General features: G+C 37.9%; 1 protein-coding gene across 2 annotated transcripts; it reads right to left on the bottom strand.

Moving 5' to 3' along the window:
• Window positions 1-8,461: 8,461 nt before the first annotated feature.
• On the bottom strand, window positions 8,462-18,218 carry LOC107775469 (uncharacterized). Of its 2 annotated transcripts, none has more exons than XM_075217927.1 (13): window positions 17,744-18,218; window positions 16,573-16,757; window positions 16,394-16,497; window positions 15,604-15,684; window positions 14,246-14,349; window positions 14,045-14,131; window positions 12,226-12,428; window positions 11,756-11,957; window positions 11,629-11,679; window positions 11,460-11,558; window positions 11,316-11,375; window positions 10,684-10,808; window positions 8,462-10,311 (listed from the first exon to the last, which is right to left on the bottom strand). In XM_075217927.1, the coding sequence occupies exons 1-13, from the start codon at window positions 18,056-18,058 to the stop codon at window positions 9,117-9,119; spliced, it is 2,811 nt and encodes a 936-aa protein (XP_075074028.1). In that variant the 5' UTR covers window positions 18,059-18,218; the 3' UTR covers window positions 8,462-9,116. The 2 variants fall into 2 exon arrangements, with proteins under 2 accessions (XP_075074028.1, XP_075074029.1); XM_075217928.1 differs by having other exon boundaries at window positions 10,684-10,805.
• Between the last annotated feature and the right edge of the window lie 929 nt (window positions 18,219-19,147).

Here is a 19,147-nt window from a genome sequence, read left to right as displayed (position 1 = left end):
TGCCGAATGAAGAATGTCGTCTTTGTTTGTTTTTATTTTCATTTATTTGTCGATTGTCGCTAGTTTTTTTTACGGTTGGCTTGGGCCATATGTAAGCGGCGATAGCCCGCCCAATGACTTTGTATAAAGGAGTCTTTTCTTCGTTATTTGCTTTGTACTTCACCTTTATTTCAACTGTTCATGGCTTTGGTGCAAGATAGACGCCTGTATGGCGAGTCCCGGTTTTTCTTTCCTTCTGGTGGTTTTCGGCCTTAGGGGTATTTCGATCGAGGTCGAAACCTTCTCCTTTTGACGGAGGGCCACTGGGCTTTAAAGGGTGTTATTTCGAACTTATCGAAATAGTAACCCGTCGTCGTTCGATTGAGGTCGAACTCCTTTTCTCTCCTTAAAGGGTGCTATTTCGAACTAATCGAAATAACAGCCTGTCCTCGTTCGATTGAGGTCGAACCCTTCTCTTTTTTGGCGAAAGCCCTTGGCCTTAAAGGGTGCTATTTCGAACTTATCGAAATAACAACCCGCCGTCGTTCGATCGAGGTCGAAACCTTCTCTTTTTTGGCAAAGGCCCTTGGCCTTAAAAGGTGTTATTTCAAACTTATCAAAATAGCAGCCCGTCGTCGTTCGATCGAGGTTGAACTCCTCTCTCTTTTGGTGAAGGCCCTTGGCCGTAAAGGGTGTTATTTCGAACTTATCGAAATAATAGCCCGTCGTCGTTCGATCGAGGTCGAACCCTTCTCTTTTTTGGCGAAGGCCCTTGGCCTTAAAGGGTGCAATTTCAAACTTATAGAAATAATAGTCCGTCGTTGTTCGATCGAGGTCGAACCCTTCTCTTTTTTGGCGAAGGCCCTTGGCCTTAAAAGATGTTATCTCGAACTTATCGAAATAACAGCCTGTCGTCGTTCGATCAAGGTCGAACCCTTCTCTTTTTTGGCGAAGGCCCTTAGCCTTAAAGGGTGCTATTTCGAACTTATCGAAATAGCAGCCCGTCATTGTTCGATCGAGGTTGAACTCCTCTCTTTTGGTCTCTTTTTTGGCGAAGGTCCTTGGCCTTAAAGGGTGATATTTCGAACTTATCGAAATAACAGCCCGTCGTCGTTCGATCGAGGTTGAACTCCTCTCTTTTGGTGAAGGCCCTTGGCCTTAAAGGGTCGTTCGATCGAAGTTGAACTCCTCTCTTTTGGTGAAGACCCTTGGCCTTAAAGGGTGTTATTTTGAACTTATCGAAATAGCAGTTCGTCGTCGTTCGATCGAGGTTGAACTCTTCTCTCTTTTGGCGAAGGCCATTGGCCTTAAAGGGTGTAATTTCGAACTTATCGAAATAATAGCCCGTCGTCGTTCGATCGAGGTTGAACCCTTCTCTTTTTGGGCAAAGGCCCTTGGTCTTAAAGGGTGTTATTTCGAACTTATCGAAATAACAGCCCGTCGTCGTTCGATCGAGGTAAAACCCTTCTCTCTTTTGGCTAAGGCCATTGGCCTTAAAGGGTGTTATTTCGAACTTATCGAAATAGCAGCCCGTCGTCGTTCGATCGAGGTTGAACTCCTCTCTCTTTTGGCGAAGGCCCTTGGCCTTAAAGGGTGTTATTTCGAACTTATCGAAATAACAGCCCGTCGTCGTTCGATCGAGGTTGAACTCCTCTCTCTTTTGGCGAAGGCCCTTGGCCTTAAAGGGTGTTATTTCGAACTTATCGAAATAACAGCCCGTCGTCGTTCGATCGAGGTCGAACCTTTCGCTTTTTTGGCGAAGGCCCTTGGCCTTAAAGGGTGTTATTTCGAACTTATCGAAATAGCAGCCCGTCGTCTTTCGATCGAAGTTGAACTCCTCTCTCTTTTGGCGAAGGTCCTTGGCCTTAAAGGGTGCTATTTTGAACCTACCGAAATAACAGCCTGTAGACAATAAATTTGCGTCAAGAAAATAAAATCAAGACCTAAAAATATCGCAACAATCATAGTATTTGATTTCAAGTAATTTGAGTGTTACAATCTCTATGAATCCTCTGATCCTTCCTTCCAATAGTAAATAAATTCAAGGGCCTTTGAGCTTGATCTTGAATCTATATTTGTTTCCACGAACGATGATCTTGTTCTTGAGCTTGAGCTTGAGCTTGAGCTTGAGCTTGACTGCTTGAACTTGATCTTGATTCGTTCTTCATTCTTGAGCTTGAACTTGATTTCTTGAACTTGAACTTGATTGCTTGAAGAGTGAAACTTGTAGAGAAATTTGCGGCGTTTGATCCACGAGCTCTCTCTTGCTTCTTGTTATAACTTCTGGTGTCTTTTCTGAGTTATGAAGACCCCTATTTATAGTTGTGGAAGGGAAGAGTTATGATAAGAACAAACTCTTTCCAACCAATCAAATTGAAGTGTGACATGAGCGCATTTGATTGGCCAGAACATGTCACTTGCACACGTGGCGCGATTTCATTGGCCTTTTAGTGTGACTTGGCATGCCTTGTCATTTTGACATGTGGCATGATCCTATTGGCTCTTCTGTTTGACTTGGCGCGTCACGCCATTTGACACGTGGCACCAAATCGGGCCTCTAGGAAGATGACATCTTGGGCTTAATAAAGTGGGCTTATCACTTTAGTCCAATTAAATGGGTTAGCCCAATATATTAAGACTTATTTATTTAATCTATATATATTGGACTTTTATAATTAATTCAATTTTATTAGCCCATAGTATTTATTTGGACTAACATATCTTGAATTTAAAATATAACCCAAATTATTTTATGAATTTAATTTAATAAAATTTATATGCCTACAAATGCCCCTACTTCAAGACTTGTTGGGGTGTCTAAACTTTTTAAGACTAGGCTTGAAGTATTAAATTAATGCTATATGAAATTAATAAATATCTGTGCGACTTATTTGCATGTTAATGCATTGGACCATAGTTACACATGTCTATTAATTTCCTTCATGTAGTTTTGCCTTCTAGTGATGAGATTTCATTCTCCAATTGGGTGGAAGGAAATAGTAAGAATTTTCCATATTAGTCACGCGAAGTAGCAGAGAGTTGTCATATTAACTAATAGCAAATGCTAAAGTTAAAGTGAATTGGATTTTCTTCAGCCTTCCACGTAAGCCATCCTAATTAAACGTAACTTCTGCAAGATTATGATGTTCAGTTTATGTGCGCTAAATTATAGCAAAGTGTCGGATTCAAACTTCTAAATAAATGTTCTGGGGCTGATTATAGGTACTAATTAGTAGTACTGAATTTTCACATCTCAACCATACTTAGGTAAGAGACCTTCACCGCTTGAATTGGGAATAGGACACCTAGTTCTTTTCCAACACTGATAATCACGCATCCCACATCGAGAAACAAACTTCTCAATGTTCTCTTTTGCCATCTATATAAACCCGTGTGCTAGTATTTGTTGAGCATCAATTTGCAGTCTTCGCAAGCCACTTGAGTTTATTTTTGTGGACTCGGAACCATTAACGCGAAGGTAATTTCTTCTTCTTTTCTTGTGCTTTTCTCGTTTTGTTGTCCTTTTCTTTCTTTTTTGTAGGTCAAGCGAGAAAGATATGTTCTTGTTCAACAAGATGATCCACGCATGAAGAACGCGGTTTTAGGGTGTGAGGGGATGAGTACTCATCCCTGCCCAAATATCGGAGAGATTACTATGTGCCCCGACTATCTGAGAGATTACTCTCAATGTGCCTCGACTATCGGAGATATTACTCTCAATGTGGCTCGACTATCGGAGAGATTACTCTCAAAACGGCCCGACTATCGGAGAGATTACTCTCAAAATGACCTGACTATCGGAGAGATTACTCTCAATGTGACCTGACTATCGGAGAGATTACTCTCAAAACGACCTAACTATCAGCGAGGCCAACTTAAGGTGCAAAGGGACTCATATGTCCACCTTAAGATTGGAAAGTTATAGTTCCTTTTAAGGACAAACCCACTAAAAGGCCAACTTAAGGTGCAAAGGGACTTATATGTCCACCTTAAGATTGGAAAGTTATAGTTCCTTTTAAGGACAAACCCACGTAGAGGCCAACTTAAGGTGCAAAAGGACTTATATGTCCACCTTAAGATTGGAAAGTTATAAAGCTTCAACTTGAAGACGACATCGACTTGAACACTTGGAGAACTTTGAAGATTTGGCGGACTTTGCAGACTTCAACTCGAAGATTCGGAGGGCTTAAACAATTCAACTTTAAGATCGGCGAATTTGAAGACTGAAACTTGAAGACTGAAAGACTTGAAGACTTCAATTTGGGGGCTTAAATATTTCAACTTTAAGACCGACGAATTTGAAGACTGAAACTTGAAGACCGACGAACTTGAAGACTTCAACTTTGAGACTTGGAGGGCCTAAATATTTCAACTTGAAGATCGGCGAATTTGAAGACTTCAACTTGAAGACCGACGGAGTTGAAGATTGGGGACTTCAACTTGAATACCGACGGACTTGAAGACTTCAACTTGGAGACTTCGAGGGCTTAAATATTCCAGCTTCTCTTTTGCTTTACATGTCTGACTTTTATTTCAGTCGCATAATTTTTAGCTTTACGCGCTTGTAACAAAAGATTCATATCTTGTCGTGGGAGAGTTCAAATAATGAACCGTTTGATGACTTCAATATCTAAAATATATCCAATACTTAGAATCAAAAACCTTCAGAATCGCGCCGGATAATATTTTGAAACCAACTTTAGATTTCACCATGTTGAAAATTTCACACACAAAAAAATTCATATCTTGGTGTAGGAACGTCGAAATTATGAACCGTTTGATTTTTCGGAAACCAAACTTCGAAATTTAAATCATATCCAGAATACAAAATTTAATACCTTAAGGATAGTTTCAGATAATATTCCAAATTCAACGCAAAATTCTGACACGCTGACGATTTCAGATTGTGCGACTTCACTAAAACTTTTGCATCTTGGTATAGAAGCCTCGAGATCGGAAGATGTCTTACTTGCCATCAATCGAAATTTAAGAGCCATATTCTCACAAATATTTTGAGTTCAAGTCTCACTGAATTTGAAATGTTGTGCCAATCAATCTTTTCCTCATAATTGTGTTTCCTTTTGACGCCTCTCTTCTCTTCCCCTTTTTGTTAAGGCAGCGGGCGGACTTGGAGACCAAAAACTTGAAGGTTTGGCTAACCTGAAGACATAGAGAATCCCTGGCCTTCAATGCAAATACTTGACATCCTCCTAAAATCGGCCCATTGAAGATATCAATTTACTATAGAGGGTTGCCCCTTTTAAATCAAATGAGATCAAAGTTCAACAAGAGGATGGCGTTTCAGCTTGATTTTGCATTCCTCCATACTTCACTCGGACAACAATTGGGGCAATATGTTTCAATTTATTTACAACAAATTATATGTGATACAAAAAATAAATTGCAACCACAATATAAGTATGAAGAAACATAATTTTATTGATAAAATGATGCGGGTACAATTCTGTTTGCTCCTTGATTCTTCCTCTAAATTGTTCTCCATGATTTGAGGGCTAGATCAGCGTATTCTCGAACGTAGGATGATACGGACCTCTCTGGATTATTTAATCTCCATGCAAGTCGATCATTGTATGAATATTCTTCTTGAAGTACTTAATTATCAAGAAGAACATCTATTAATCACGGCATTATTTTATGTCTTGATCCCTTTGTGAATATCCCAAGATTTATGGGATTTTTTAGATGTCTCTTCAAGGGAATATATATCCCTTTATATAGATATGAGTTAGGGTTTAGGGTAGAGTAACCTCCAAGAAACCCTAATAGACTCCTAGGATTTCAAGAGTCCTGCAGTATCTTTAATTTAGGATTTGGCTTGATTCTTTAAAGTTTCGATGTCTACAAATGCCCCCTACTTCAAGGTTTGTCGGGTGTAGGCTTGCCGAAACTTGAAGTACTAGACAATATTTTAGTATGTACCTCTTCGTCTTCACGTGGACTTATTTTTTTGACCGTATCTTTCTTCGATTATCCACCGAATTTGTATTTGAGAAATAATTTCAACGACAAAAAATATTCCATCCACAATAAATGGCAGGGAACTTGGTTCCTTGTTTTACAAGGATTCTGTACTATTTTCTTCCTTGTAAAGAACCGCTCAACTTGAATTCTTTCATGAAAGATTAACTTTTGGAGTTTTGCTTTGCAACGTTGTGGCTTCGGTGAAGGATAACCATTTATTTTTTTACGTCCATCCTTGTGATTTTGCAGCTTTTGCGAGGCGCGTCCTACAAGCACTTTTTTCTGGCTTTGATTAAGAACTAGTTTGATAGGGAACAAGAAATATTGCCCCCAGAGATTGTGGTCATTTTGAGATCTATTCTCATTTTGAAGATCATCGCCACAGTTGATTCGAAATTTGTAGTTTCAGATTGATAGGAGGAAGAGATGAAGGGCAGAACTAGTCCCACTGGGCGTGCCAGAATTTGTAGACAATAAATTTACGTCAAGAAAATAAAATCAAGACCGAAAAATATCGCAACAATCGTAGTATTTGATTTCAAGTAATTTGAGTGTTACAACCTCTATGAATCCTCTGATCCTTCATTCCAATAGTAAATAAATTCAAGGGCATTTGAGCTTGATCTTGAATCTATATTTGTTTCCACGAACGATGATCTTGTTCTTGAGCTTGAGCTTGAGCTTGACTGCTTGAACTTGATCTTGATTCGTTCTTCGTTCTTGAGCTTGAACTTGATTTCTTGAACTTGAACTTAATTGCTAGAAGCTTGAAACTTGTAGAGAAATTTGCGACGTTTGATCCACGAGCTCTCTCTTGCTTCTTGTTATAACTTCTGGTGTCTTTTCTGAGTTATGAAGACCCCTATTTATAGTTGTGGAAGGGAAGAGTTATGATAAGAACAAACTCTTTCCGACCAATCAAATTGAAGTGTGACATGGCCGCATTTGATTGTCCAGAACATGTCATTTGCACACGTGGCGCGATTTCATTGGCCTTTTAGTGTGACTTGGCATGCCTTGTCATTTTGACATGTGGCATGACCCTATTGGCTCTTCCGTTTGACTTGGCGCGCCACGCCATTTGACACGTGGCACCAAACTAGGCCTCTAGGAAGATGAGATTTTGGGCTTAATAAAGTGGGCTTATCACTTTAGTCCAATTAAATGGGCTAACCCAATATATTAAGACTTATTTATTTAATCCATATATATTGGACTTATATAATTAATTCAATTGAATTAGCCCGTAGTATTTATTTGGATTAATATATCTTGAATTTAAAATATAACCCAAATTATTTATGAATTTAATTTTAATAAAATTTATATGCCTACACAGCCCGTCGTCAGTCCCAGTTTTTTGTAGAGTTGGACATCTTCCATGGGAGTCCCAGTCCGTTTGATATTGCTTGCATCAGAAGGTGCAATACCGATGAATACGAGACATTGACGTTTCGCTTAGGTTCGTGTTGTGTACGCATTATAGTTTTCTTGTCTGACTCCTGTCGTCCGGCTCAGAGACGTCGCCGGCGGGAGGTATGTTGGTTGTGCTGAAGCAATTTGTCCTTTAATCGAGATGTTCCTTTGTGCGTTCGCCCGCGCGAGTCTTATGTGCTTGCCTGGACAAAAAGTAGGAGGTGAGAAGGATATTTTCCTCGCTCCCGTCCGGTGGACCGGTGGGGGAGAACAGGTTGGTAACACCGTTTGCCTTGTTTGGTATATCGATGGTTGATGGGGCGAGGATTTCTAAGCTTGGTAATTCTATTTGGCTCTCCTTCCCCTACTGCGTTGCTCCCTTGTCTAGCGTGGGTTGGATTTTCCCTTCGCGCTTCTTTTGGTGGGTGATTGTGTTTCTTGGCTTTGATCTGGGATAAACTAGGAAATTTCACTAAGAAATCCCCATAGACGGCGCCAAATTGTTTGACTCAAAAGATATTAAAACTTTTTTGAACAGATCAATCAAAGATGAAGGGAAATCTTAGTCAGACATAATTAATTCCAGATCAAAGAGCTAGCAGTAAGGATCATATATAAGATGAAAGAAATATGAATGATCTTATTAAGATTCAATGTTGTTTCTCCCATCAATCGATGGGGAGGCAGATTTACACATTTTTCCACAGACCACTTCTCCTCTATCCAAAATGCAAGAAGAGAGCTTTTTGCTCATTTGAGAGAGATATCAGGAGCAGCCCCATCGTTGAAAGCTTTCCTTGGCTATATATAATCAAGACACCTTTGCCCTTTGCTTGACTCGACGTCCTCTTGCCACCAATGTGTCTTCGTCATGATTTTACGTGCCTCTACCGACTCGTCAGATGTCAAAGAGGAGAAATGGAGTGGGCTCTATTAACTTCCACTGCCAGGTTAATTAGGCGGAGCGTCGGTCAACTCGGTCGTGACGGTCAAATTTTGACCAATACAATCTTCCCTTGAACTCTCTAAAAACTTGTTGCACTAAGGGCATTGTTGTAAATTAGAAGAGGACATTAACCATCTTAAGAGAAAGCAGAAAGGAAGAGAATATTCATACAATCTTTTGATCGTTTCTTCACATGGACTTGCAGTAGTACCCCACTACGCATTCAAGTAATGCCCTTTCATTTCACATGTTTAGCTTACACAGGAGTTGAGGCACTCAATCTTTATAACTCCTTGGGAAAAAACTAAAATTCTTGGCGGTGAAGTTTAATTACGACCAAAACTATTACATGACCACCAAGTCCTTGTGTACTTTGGGGAAAACTTAACAATAAAAAAATATTAAAAAAAGAATAAGCTGGTCAACACTCTTGAGAATTTACTTGAGAGGTGCCAAGCAAACAATCAACACCTAATGCACATTGACTTAGCCTAACCAAGATTTCTAGTTCTAGAAAGTTCTCTAAATATATACAAATAAAAAACTTCACGCTGACATTTTGAAGTGACTACATAAAGTTTAGAGATACACTACCTGGCTACCTTCTGTACATGATCCAAGCCGTCTGAAATGATAAGTATGAGATCTGATATCAGAGCACGAGTCTCCCCTTCCTCCTGTTTAGGGAAGCTTGGCGTGTGGCTTCCGACCCATGGTAATCTTATGCTTCTAAATCCCGAACCTAACTAGAAGAACCAGAAACAATACCCAGTTCAATACACATGCATGCCAGCTATCCAACAGAATCTTCTTGGGTGGCTTCATCATCTTCTTCCATCGCATCCTCATTCACTTTCTCACCGTCAATTGTCTCTGCGTCAGATGCTGCTTCAGTATTCATTATGTTATCCTCATCGTCAGTGCAACTTTCTGTAGCAGAATCAGAAGCGCCTCCTTCATCACAGTCACTACCAACTGCATGACTGAATTGCTCCTTCAAATCAGGAGCAACAATTCCAATCATCTCGCTCAGTGCTTTACGATCATTATCCCATCTAGAAGGAGCTTTGGAAGTAGATGTAGCGCATTGACTCTCACCCCCTGGAGCACCTGAATCTTGTAAAGCTGCAGGGCATGCATCGTTGTCTTTACTCTTAGGAGTATCATTCTCACCATGGACAGAAGGAGCCGTGCTGCACGCCCAGCTCCCAGCTACCTCTGAAGCCAAAAGATCAGCTGTCCTGATGGTTCCTTCAGCTTCAGTATCTTCAATCACGTTATCATCCTCGGCGAGATTATTTTCTGGGGAAGGAGGCATACTCTCATCACAAATTGCAGGATTCTGCACCTGAGCTTCTTTCCCTGGAGTTCCATCATCCAGCTGCATTGTGTTCCCAGCTAAAGCACAAAACTTGTTTAAATCTATATTCCTTTCACCATTGATTCCCAAGCTCTCAGTCTCTTGCACGTGTTCCGTTCCAACAAGGTCACCCTCCATATTGGCTGCTACACCAGCAGTATCACTTTCAGGGACTAGCTCAGTTCCCACAGCATCTCCCTCAATGGGTGCTGTCCCAACACCATCGACTTCAGAACCAAATCCACCCTTCACCTCACATTCAGCACCAGCAAATTCCACCTCCTGCGTGTCTTGTCCCCCTTCTTCGCTTCTGTTATTGCAATCATGCTTCTCTGTGGCACTTGCTTCATCACTTGATAACTCAAATAATTCCCTGACGCGTCTTGTGTTGGCAGCACTGCAGCCAGCTCCAGTCACATCGTGACTTCCATCTCCTACTTCTTTCTTTCTTACTAGGGATCCATTCATGTTCCCATTGTATGCATTAAGGTCAATATCGACAGAGGTATTCTCATAATTTTCCTCATCTTCTAATGTCCTCTGCATTGCCTTTAATTGCTCTTGCTGCTTCGCAAACAAAACTGAGATCTCCTCGGTAGTAGAATAGAAAGCCCGGAGTTGTGTTTCTCTGCATAGCAACCATGTAACCACCAGTATAAGTGGAGAGAGGCAAATGCCAGAAAATGAAAGGCAGTAGCAAACACTAGTGTCTCCGACTAACATATAAAGAGGAATATAAAAGCTCAGCACAGTACTGTATAAATCATATGTACATGCTCTCTGGGTAAAATGATACATGTAATATCTTATATGGTATAAATAATTCTGTTTGTAGACTTCTTTCTTTAATCAAACGAACTTCTCCATTTAGATACACAAGACAAGATCTTAAAAATAGTGTTCTTAACAAATAGTAAATGATAAATAAGAAATATCCTACATTTCTTCAAACCGGTAAACCTAATTAACATTAGTACCAGCCATACAGTTTACATCTTACCGTAGCATTATTCTTTCTCTAGCACCTTTCAGTCTGCGCCTCTCAAAATCAAGATCCCGCATTGCAGCACTGATCTCTAGTTCAAGAGCAGAAACTTTGGCCCACGCCTCTTCCCGAGCTGCCTGCTACCGACAGCAAAAGAATTGATAGAAAGAACAAAAGAAAAGAAAGAAAAGATCAGAGTTCATATTTGACATTCTTTCCAGCACATACATAAAATTTGAAGAACAAATACAGATCCACTTCCAGCAAGGCACGAGACAGCTTTCATTTCTTCCCATTATCAAACATAAATACGAAAATATCATACAAAAGAATAGTCTTTTATCTTTGATCACTTTTGGTGCGCTCATATAGCCCCTACTTGTATAGAAGACTGGGCGTCTTTTGTAGAGAATCATGTTTTGATGTAAATTCTCTACTTTTTGGTATACTTCTTGTATACAGGAGTTTTTTCTCCCTTTTGATCAATTCAATTTACCTTATAAAAAAAAGTAATATAGCAAGTTGGGAAGAGAGGCTTACGATTTGGTTCAACAAACAGAAAGGTTGCAGTGAAAATGGAACAAAGGGGAATATCTCAAGATCCAAATTTCAATAATTAATGCCAGAAATTCTTATGGTCATCCTACCTTTTCACTTTCAAGCTCTTTGCTCAACATTTTCCTCTCATGCTCAAGTTCCTCTATTCTCTATGAAAAATTAGAAGATGCAAGATGTCAGCTTCTCAAGCAAGGAACTGAAAGGGAATTGATATCTTGACAACAGATGTTTACTTTTTTCCTACAGGCAGAAGATAATTGCTCCTCACGAATTTGAGCATCAAGCTGACGAACTTTGTTGTCAGAAATAACCAATTTCTGCCTGGTGTCTTCCTGTTACAAGCTAATGAATTAGGAGCCAAGGTGTCTTACAGTAAGTAAAAGGTAGGTTAGACAATATTACCAACTTGGATCTCAAAGTTTCCACCAGTGAACAACTTTCCTTCTCTGACTCCTGACATTATGAGCTGAATGAGAAAGAGCAATGGGACATTCTAAAATTCTCTTGCATAGTATATGTTAATTTCTACCTGAAGCTTATTAATAATTTCTTGCTGCTCTTTTTCTCGTCTGACAGCAGATTCTGAGAGCCGTTTTATTTCCTCCTGGGCTTCAGCCTGCACTCTCTGTATAGAGGTTTTTACATCCAAAGCAGCCTTTTCACGTTCTTCTTTCCTCTGTTCACGCTCCTCATCAAGCAAAGCTTTCAGTTCTGAAATTGATGCTTTCTGGCTGAAAAAGCAAACACCACTTCAAACTTTTAACTCACTCTTCCTAAAAATGATCGTAAGCTAATTCAGAAGGCAGTGTGTTGCCAAAGAATAAACACCAGGAGATTGACAATAAAGTAGTATAAGCTTTGCAAGGAGGAGGTAAACAATAATGAACTTGGGATTTTCGAGCTTATTTACTAGTAGAGGAAGTGGAAAAGAAAAACGAGAAAGCACAATGTCATTCATGATTCCTCATAATTAAATCAATGGCATACTAGAGCCATTACCTGCTTATTATTTCATTGGCTTCAACACAGGATTGCTCAGATGCACCAAGTCTTTCATTAAGGTTTTCCAAAGCATGATTCTGCTCTGCAGATATTCTATTTGATTCAACTAACTCCTTTTCTTTGGCTTCCAATGACTGCTGTAATTCTTTGAGTTCTTCAAGGTATGGTTTAGAAACCGATTCCCTCAATTCTTTCATTTCCTGCAAGACAAAGGAAAGCTCACTGAGACAGGTGGAGGGATAGAATCTGTCAACCAATAAGTATCTATACTATATTAAAAGCACGAAGGCCTTCAGCGAAATGTCGTTCGCCTTTTTTACCCTTTAAAAATAGGTTATATATTAGATATAATCGTAATTTAGTTATTCTCCTAATATTTAGGATTTTAAAATAATCTAAAATTATAGTTATTAAATATTACCTTATTTGAACTACATATGTATAGAAACACCTAATTGTTAGGAATTCAAAACCAAATAGAAAATTAATTATAAATCTTTTGCTTATTTGAATTATATAAAGTAATTATGACTTTTTTCATATATGTCTTAGATAAAGTGCATATAAACGTACGTTGAAAATCTGCTAATAAAACTGTAGATCTTATTTTAAGTCTTCAAAAATTGAAGATTAGAATTTGGAAGCTTTTGCAAAGACTTAAGATATAACAACATATGAGCTCAATCTAATGAAACAGTTAAAAGAGAAAAAGAAAACATAATTAAAGAAGGTATAAATCGATATTCTTTATTGAGTCAGTTATATAAAATCAATATTTTTTTAAATATAAATTACACTTTTACTTTATAATTCAAATATCGTTTATATGGTTTTGTAAAAACTTTATACTCATTTAGATAGGTTACACGCGCAACGCGCGTACCATAAGACTAGTGGGACAAAAACCATAAGACAACACAAGAAACAGGAGTCAATCAGGGAAGACTGATCAATTTCCATTTACTCACACCAACAGATGGACCACCATGTCAAGGTTTATTATAACATCCTCCCTCCTACCTCCACATACCTAGCATCTTTTCTCCAAAAAACATACCTAGAATCTTTGATCATCAGAATTGGATGCACTGGAATCCGACAGATTTTAAGGTAAATATTATTCAAATTATCGAAAGTTTCAGACACCGCACAGCTCTCCAGAATAAATAGTTTGCAGCAGAGAATATACAACTTCTCTGTAGGTCACACTGTACTTTCAAAAACAGACAGACTCTGAAGAAGACAGTATTTTGTCTGGTCCTACTTCTAATCTCTGGTACTACATACTAGTACAAATCATTTCACCCTATAAAAGATGAAAGGATTTGGAAAGCAAATGTTATTCAATCAAAAGGTGCAAGATCTTAGAAACAAAAATATTACTTAACATTCCAAAGGTGCAAAAATTTGAAACTGCAACGAAAGCAAAAAGATTTTAAAGAAAAGAAAATATAATTCACACCTTAAAATGTTTCTTACACAGCTTCTGTCTCGAATGACAGTCTTCTTCATGGTGTATAAAGCTTTTCTTAGGCATATTGCACTACTCTTTTCTAAAATGAGAAAAGTCATGGCGTATTAGGAGTGATTTAGTTTTATATCTTATGATGCTACTACATTAGCAAAGAAACAAAATTTCAGAAGCTTCCTAGTTAAAGTTGTGTACACAGTTGGAAGGTGTTGACCTAACAAGCATAGGCGAAACACTGAGTTTTCTGACCCATCTATCTAAGTTTTTAGTAGTACAACTAATTATGTTCAGAATTAAGCATTTCAAAATGGTTGTGTATTCTGAAAATTGTATGAGTAAACATACCATCTCATGACGGTCCACAGCAGCACGGTTTTCAGTGCGCAAGGAATCAATAGTTGCGACATGACTTTCCAGTTGCTTTCGCAGTTCCTAAAAGAGTACCACATCCGAAATCACAGAAAGGTAGTATAGGAGTAAAACAACGACCTCGAAAGACTGCAAAAGAAAAACTAATTTCTTTGATTAATGAGAATGCAAAACTACCGTGTTTGACCGCTGCAGGCTACGAAAGTCATCCAGAGAAATGGGACCTTCAGAAGTGCCAATTCCAATTCCCTTGAATCTTTTGCTTTCTGAACCATATTCCTCTTAACCAGCAAAGACAAAAGCAAGTTAATAAAGCTACCTTTGCCCAGCTTAACAATAATAGAAAACAAAATACAGTAACTGATATAAAAGTACAACATTAAACATATCATAATGATAGGTATCAAACATTTGATACTTAATGTAAAACAAATTTATAAAAAACAACTAAATGTGATGATTGATCATTAGAATTCAACCAAAGTTTAGGAAGATGTTGCATCAGAAACTGGCAAATTCGCACATTCAAAAAGGACCGCTCATCTATTTCTGCATCCTCTGCGATGGTTTAATGAAAACAAAGTCTTCAGGAAGAAGTCGGGAGATCATGTTTCCAAATACACTGTGGGATAAGTAGTTGGCGAGAATATGAATCATATTCCAAATAAATTAAACAAGTTCGGGCCGAGATAAGTGGGTATCCTTCAGTTTTCTAATAGATGCGTAAGCATTCTTTATTCTTTAGCTAGATCAACATACATTGAGTCCGAAAACAGAGTTGTCAAAGGTGAAAGAAAAGCGAAGAAATGCACTAAGGTATGCTAGAGCTTAAATTGCAAAGCACTATTGAAGCATGTAATTTAGATCAGAAAGATGCAGATGAAGAAAAATTTAAACTAAACATAAATGCAATGCAAGTTAAAAACAACTGCAATAAAAAACAACATTCTGAAAAAAGGAATTCTAAAAAACGCAATTAAAGGAAATATCAAATATATAAAGTAAATACCATGCCAGTCAAGTTCGAAAAACATAAATTTCTTATTCAGATGCAATTATAAATTTCTCATTTGCCTTTAATGATTAATTTTCTTATGCTAAATTTCCATTTTCATACTTGTAAGTTCTGATCACATAACATATTTATCTATAACTTTCCTCACCAATTGTTATAACATACCAATACCAGATTTATTTAATTTTTTACTTCCATTCTCCTCGATTGGGAGCTCATGTGGCACCTTGGTGTACATCATAGCGCTTTGTTGCCTATATTAAACTGTTGCTAATTGAGGTAAAGCATAGGTTGCACTATACCTCGTTTCAGGGCTTAAGAGCCTCATGTGTGATTTTCAACAGCACTTCTCAAAAGTCCACTTCAGGACCAAAGCCATGAAAACAAGGTGGCAAACCAGATAACAGTGAACTAGAAAGCATTGAGTAGATGAAATGCCATACACTTACAGCACACAAAATTAGATGAAATGCTCCAAAATGACAGATACGATGAAGGCATAATCATTGAGAAAATCTACCTGCTTTTCTCTTTTGAACAGTAGCATCAGCTGAAGAAACAGATATGAGAACTTCTCGGAACACAAAGGCAAATGAAAGTTCTGCAAACATTACAGGGAAAAAGATATTTTACTAAGTCTTATCATTTTTGTAAAAGAATATCATGCAATAAAAACCAAACAAAACTTCCGCAAACAGTCATAGCACAGAGAAATTTATGCTTTTTTGTTAAAATAAAATTTTATTCATAAAGAAAAAAGTTAGGTTCTATCTTAAATAAATAACAAGAGATAATCTTTTTTCTTTTACCCATTAATATCCCCAGAGTGGTGGGGATGGAGGTTATGATGTTATCCTGGTAGAGAATTTTAACCTGAAGATACAATGTCAACGGGGAGGGAAGGGGGAGAGGGAGGGAGTACGATTACTGTAGAGTGTAGTCTCAAAGTCAAAGACTAAAACCAAATTCCGATATGCAATACATTGATGACAATCAAGTTTTTTTTTTTTTTTTTTTTTGGGGGGGGGGGGGGGTATTTAGTGACTCATAATAGCTTTGTTTTCATCTGGTCAACTTTACCTAGCGACTTAGACTGCATGTTTAAGACTATGGACCTTTTTCCTATCCATCAAAGTCTTGCATAAATGTTTAAAATTAAAATTAGAACTTTCAAGGATTTGAATACACAAATCTAAAAGGAGAAGACCAATGTAAACCAATCAAACTAAAATTGTTAATCATCTTTTGGTCGAGAATGATACACATATGAAGCAAAGCAAGCAGAAACTTTATAAAAATAGATACTCTACCATGATGTGGAGCAAACGCAATTGAGATAATATCACCATGACGTAGTCTGGCTTCAGGACTACTTTTGTTCAACTTTTCCCAATTCAGATACGTCCCATTTGTGCTGCAGAGAACCAAAATAAGACAGTAAACTCCTGTGTCAAGTTGCATCAAAAAAGTTCCACAAATGATGTTCAACCTTGAATCTTTCAGAAAGACTGCAGTGCAACTGTTGGCAGAATGCTCCATATCTTCGCTGACAACCTTTTTCCTGTAAATCTTGCAATGTTGAGCACTAACAGCTGGAGACAATATCTGGAAACGGGTATCATCTACCAACCGACCAATGCAGTGTTCTTCAGATGTAAGAAGCATGTTCATTCCCTATTTTAAGGACAAACGTCAATATATAAAATTGTTTGCGAGAAATGCTTCAATAATGTAAAGCATGATATGCTGCATCACGTAAAAGTGACAAAATGGCCTTTTCTTATTTAGTAAACTGCCACTTCATTGATTGCTAAATCTCATTCTGCAATCAGACTAAATGGGGCAGAACCCAGCAAGAGGATACACAAATAAAAGGTATATCCTCATATATTCACTCTACCACTTGTGGTGGTAAAGAAACCAAATGCTAAAATCTCCATTTCAAATTGAAATTTTCAATTCCAGTACATCTTCTGATGCATCTCAAGCTACCTTATTTTATGTGACAGTTCCAATTCCAAACCCTCATCTAACGCAAGCTTGCAAGGATTCATCCAAGACTAAGCTTGCATAATTCATTTCTGCTGGAATACTCAAGTATCACATCCAGGTATTATACCGCGATGCTCCAGACTAAATCTTCAGTTTTGGGGTCTAGGCTTTAAAGATATCTCCTCTGGAAGTTAGGATGTAATAGCTTGTTCATGTCCTACCCATCAAGATGTCTACTCAGAATATTTTGCACGCAATTATTAATGGTCACAGCGCCTATTTTTCTAGAGCATTAAACCATTTTGAGGCCTCACTCCATTCTTAATAGAGCTATCAGGTCCCAAATTATGAGCTCTACCAGTTAATACAGACACTCAATAGCTAACAAATTAAACATGGAGAGGGAATTTAGCATTTTGGTCGACCTACAACTTACCTCCAGAAAACTCATTTTTCCTACTTTATAGACTCAGCCAATGTGATCCTCATCCCGTAGCACGAGGGGGAAAAAAATCAAACTTTATGTGATGGAGTTCAAATAATTGAAAGAAAAATCAGCCCCAACATTTTCTACATGACATACAAATGTCAGAAAAGGACCAAAAAGAGAACTCCTAAGAAAAAGGAGCCAATTGAAAATTGTGGAGGTATTGAAGAAGAATAGAGACCTGAAGACGCTTGCGGGCCTTATCGGAGATGGCAGTTAAGACGCCCCAAACGTCAGGATCAGAGTACTGCAAAGGCTGAGACGCAATTTTCGAAGCCACCGATAGTATAAAATCTTCAGGACTCAGCGGATTTCTCTGCAACAGAGATTTATCAGTGCCATTGGCATCGGTAATTTTGTAGTTGTTATTGCCATTACAATTGCTACGGGGAAGGGAAGAACATGATTCGGAGAGAACCGGAGACTGGTCTTTACTAGGGTTTGAGTTCGGTTTAGAAAGCAGTGGAGTTGTAGGATTATCGTCTTCCTTCGCCATTCATGCACTGATTCCGTGAACTCTCAGTCTCACTCAGTGTCAGTGTGTGAAAAAAAAAAGGCGGGGATTTTGAGAACCCTAATTTATGGAACCGGGTTTTGTCTAGCTTGCTGGGGAAGCTGAGTGAGCTTTTTGTTTGATTTCTTCTCTAGGCCCCCAAACTTTGGTCTTTTGATTATTTTGTACTACTTCCGTTCTTTCTTCGCCACGAGTGGCAAATGGACGGGTTGGGTCAAATTTGGACGGGTCAAAACAGATTGTGTTGATATTCGGGTCATGACCCAACTCGCTTAAAATTTTGCTTGGGTCAAAATGAATTGGATTAAGATAGGTCAAATAACGGGTCATAACTCAACTCGCCCAACTATTACTTAAATAAAATTGTATTATGTGTACTGCAAGTTATAATTATTCATCATCTATTTTTGTCAAATGTTAGTTTTAGGATCGTATCTTGTCTTCTGACGTAATTCAAAACTTGATTGAAAGCATTTAAAAAATTTAATAGTTGGGTTATGTTATCTTTTAATAACAATCAAAAAGATTTAAATTTAGTCAAAAGGGCAGCATAATTTCTGCTTTAACTTTTCCCTGACAAAAAATCTTTCTCTAAAACAAAGTCTACAACTTTAAAAAAAATGTAAACTAGTGAATAATAATTTAGTAAAAACCAATATTATAATTGTTACCTTACATAAATATATCGGCTAGCTTGCAGAATGTATTTTTTTTTTCTTCATATCTTCATGAATCATGCATTAATCTATAAAGAATTCTCCAAATCAATTTCACAAAAGTTTAAAGATGCCTAAGAAATTACAAGTTGTATGATTTTAATATATAGTGCAATCATTTACCTAAAAGAAATTTTGTGAAAGAAAACATCATCTCTAAAGGCATTTAGGACAAGGTTATGTTACAAATGGGAAATTTTAAAATGCAATTAAATATGTTATAATAAAATATAGGCATTTAGGAGAAGTTTGGTTTGTCTTAGAAGACACAACTAGATGAAAGTCAGGAAAGTCACGGGTTGATAAACTGACCCGTTGAGTGACCCAATTTGACCCGTTGCAGAGATAGGTCAGT

Source organism: Nicotiana tabacum, chromosome 7, assembly GCF_000715075.1.
Source record: "Nicotiana tabacum cultivar K326 chromosome 7, ASM71507v2, whole genome shotgun sequence".
In the NCBI taxonomy this organism is placed as follows: Eukaryota; Viridiplantae; Streptophyta; class Magnoliopsida; order Solanales; family Solanaceae; genus Nicotiana; species Nicotiana tabacum.
This window is presented reverse-complemented; position numbering and strand designations above follow the sequence as displayed.

Bases quoted from the DNA above. Each gene is read 5' to 3' on its own strand.
- LOC107775469 (XM_075217927.1), bottom strand. From the start codon at position 18,058: ATGGCGAAGGAAGACGATAATCCTACAACTCCACTGCTTTCTAAACCG. The intron at 16,758-17,743 runs GTCTCTATTCTT...TCCTTAAAATAG, and splicing joins AGGCCCGCAAGCGTCTTCAG to GGAATGAACATGCTTCTTAC. The intron at 12,429-14,044 runs GTATGTTTACTC...TTTGTCTTGCAG, and splicing joins CTGTGGACCGTCATGAGATG to GAAATGAAAGAATTGAGGGA.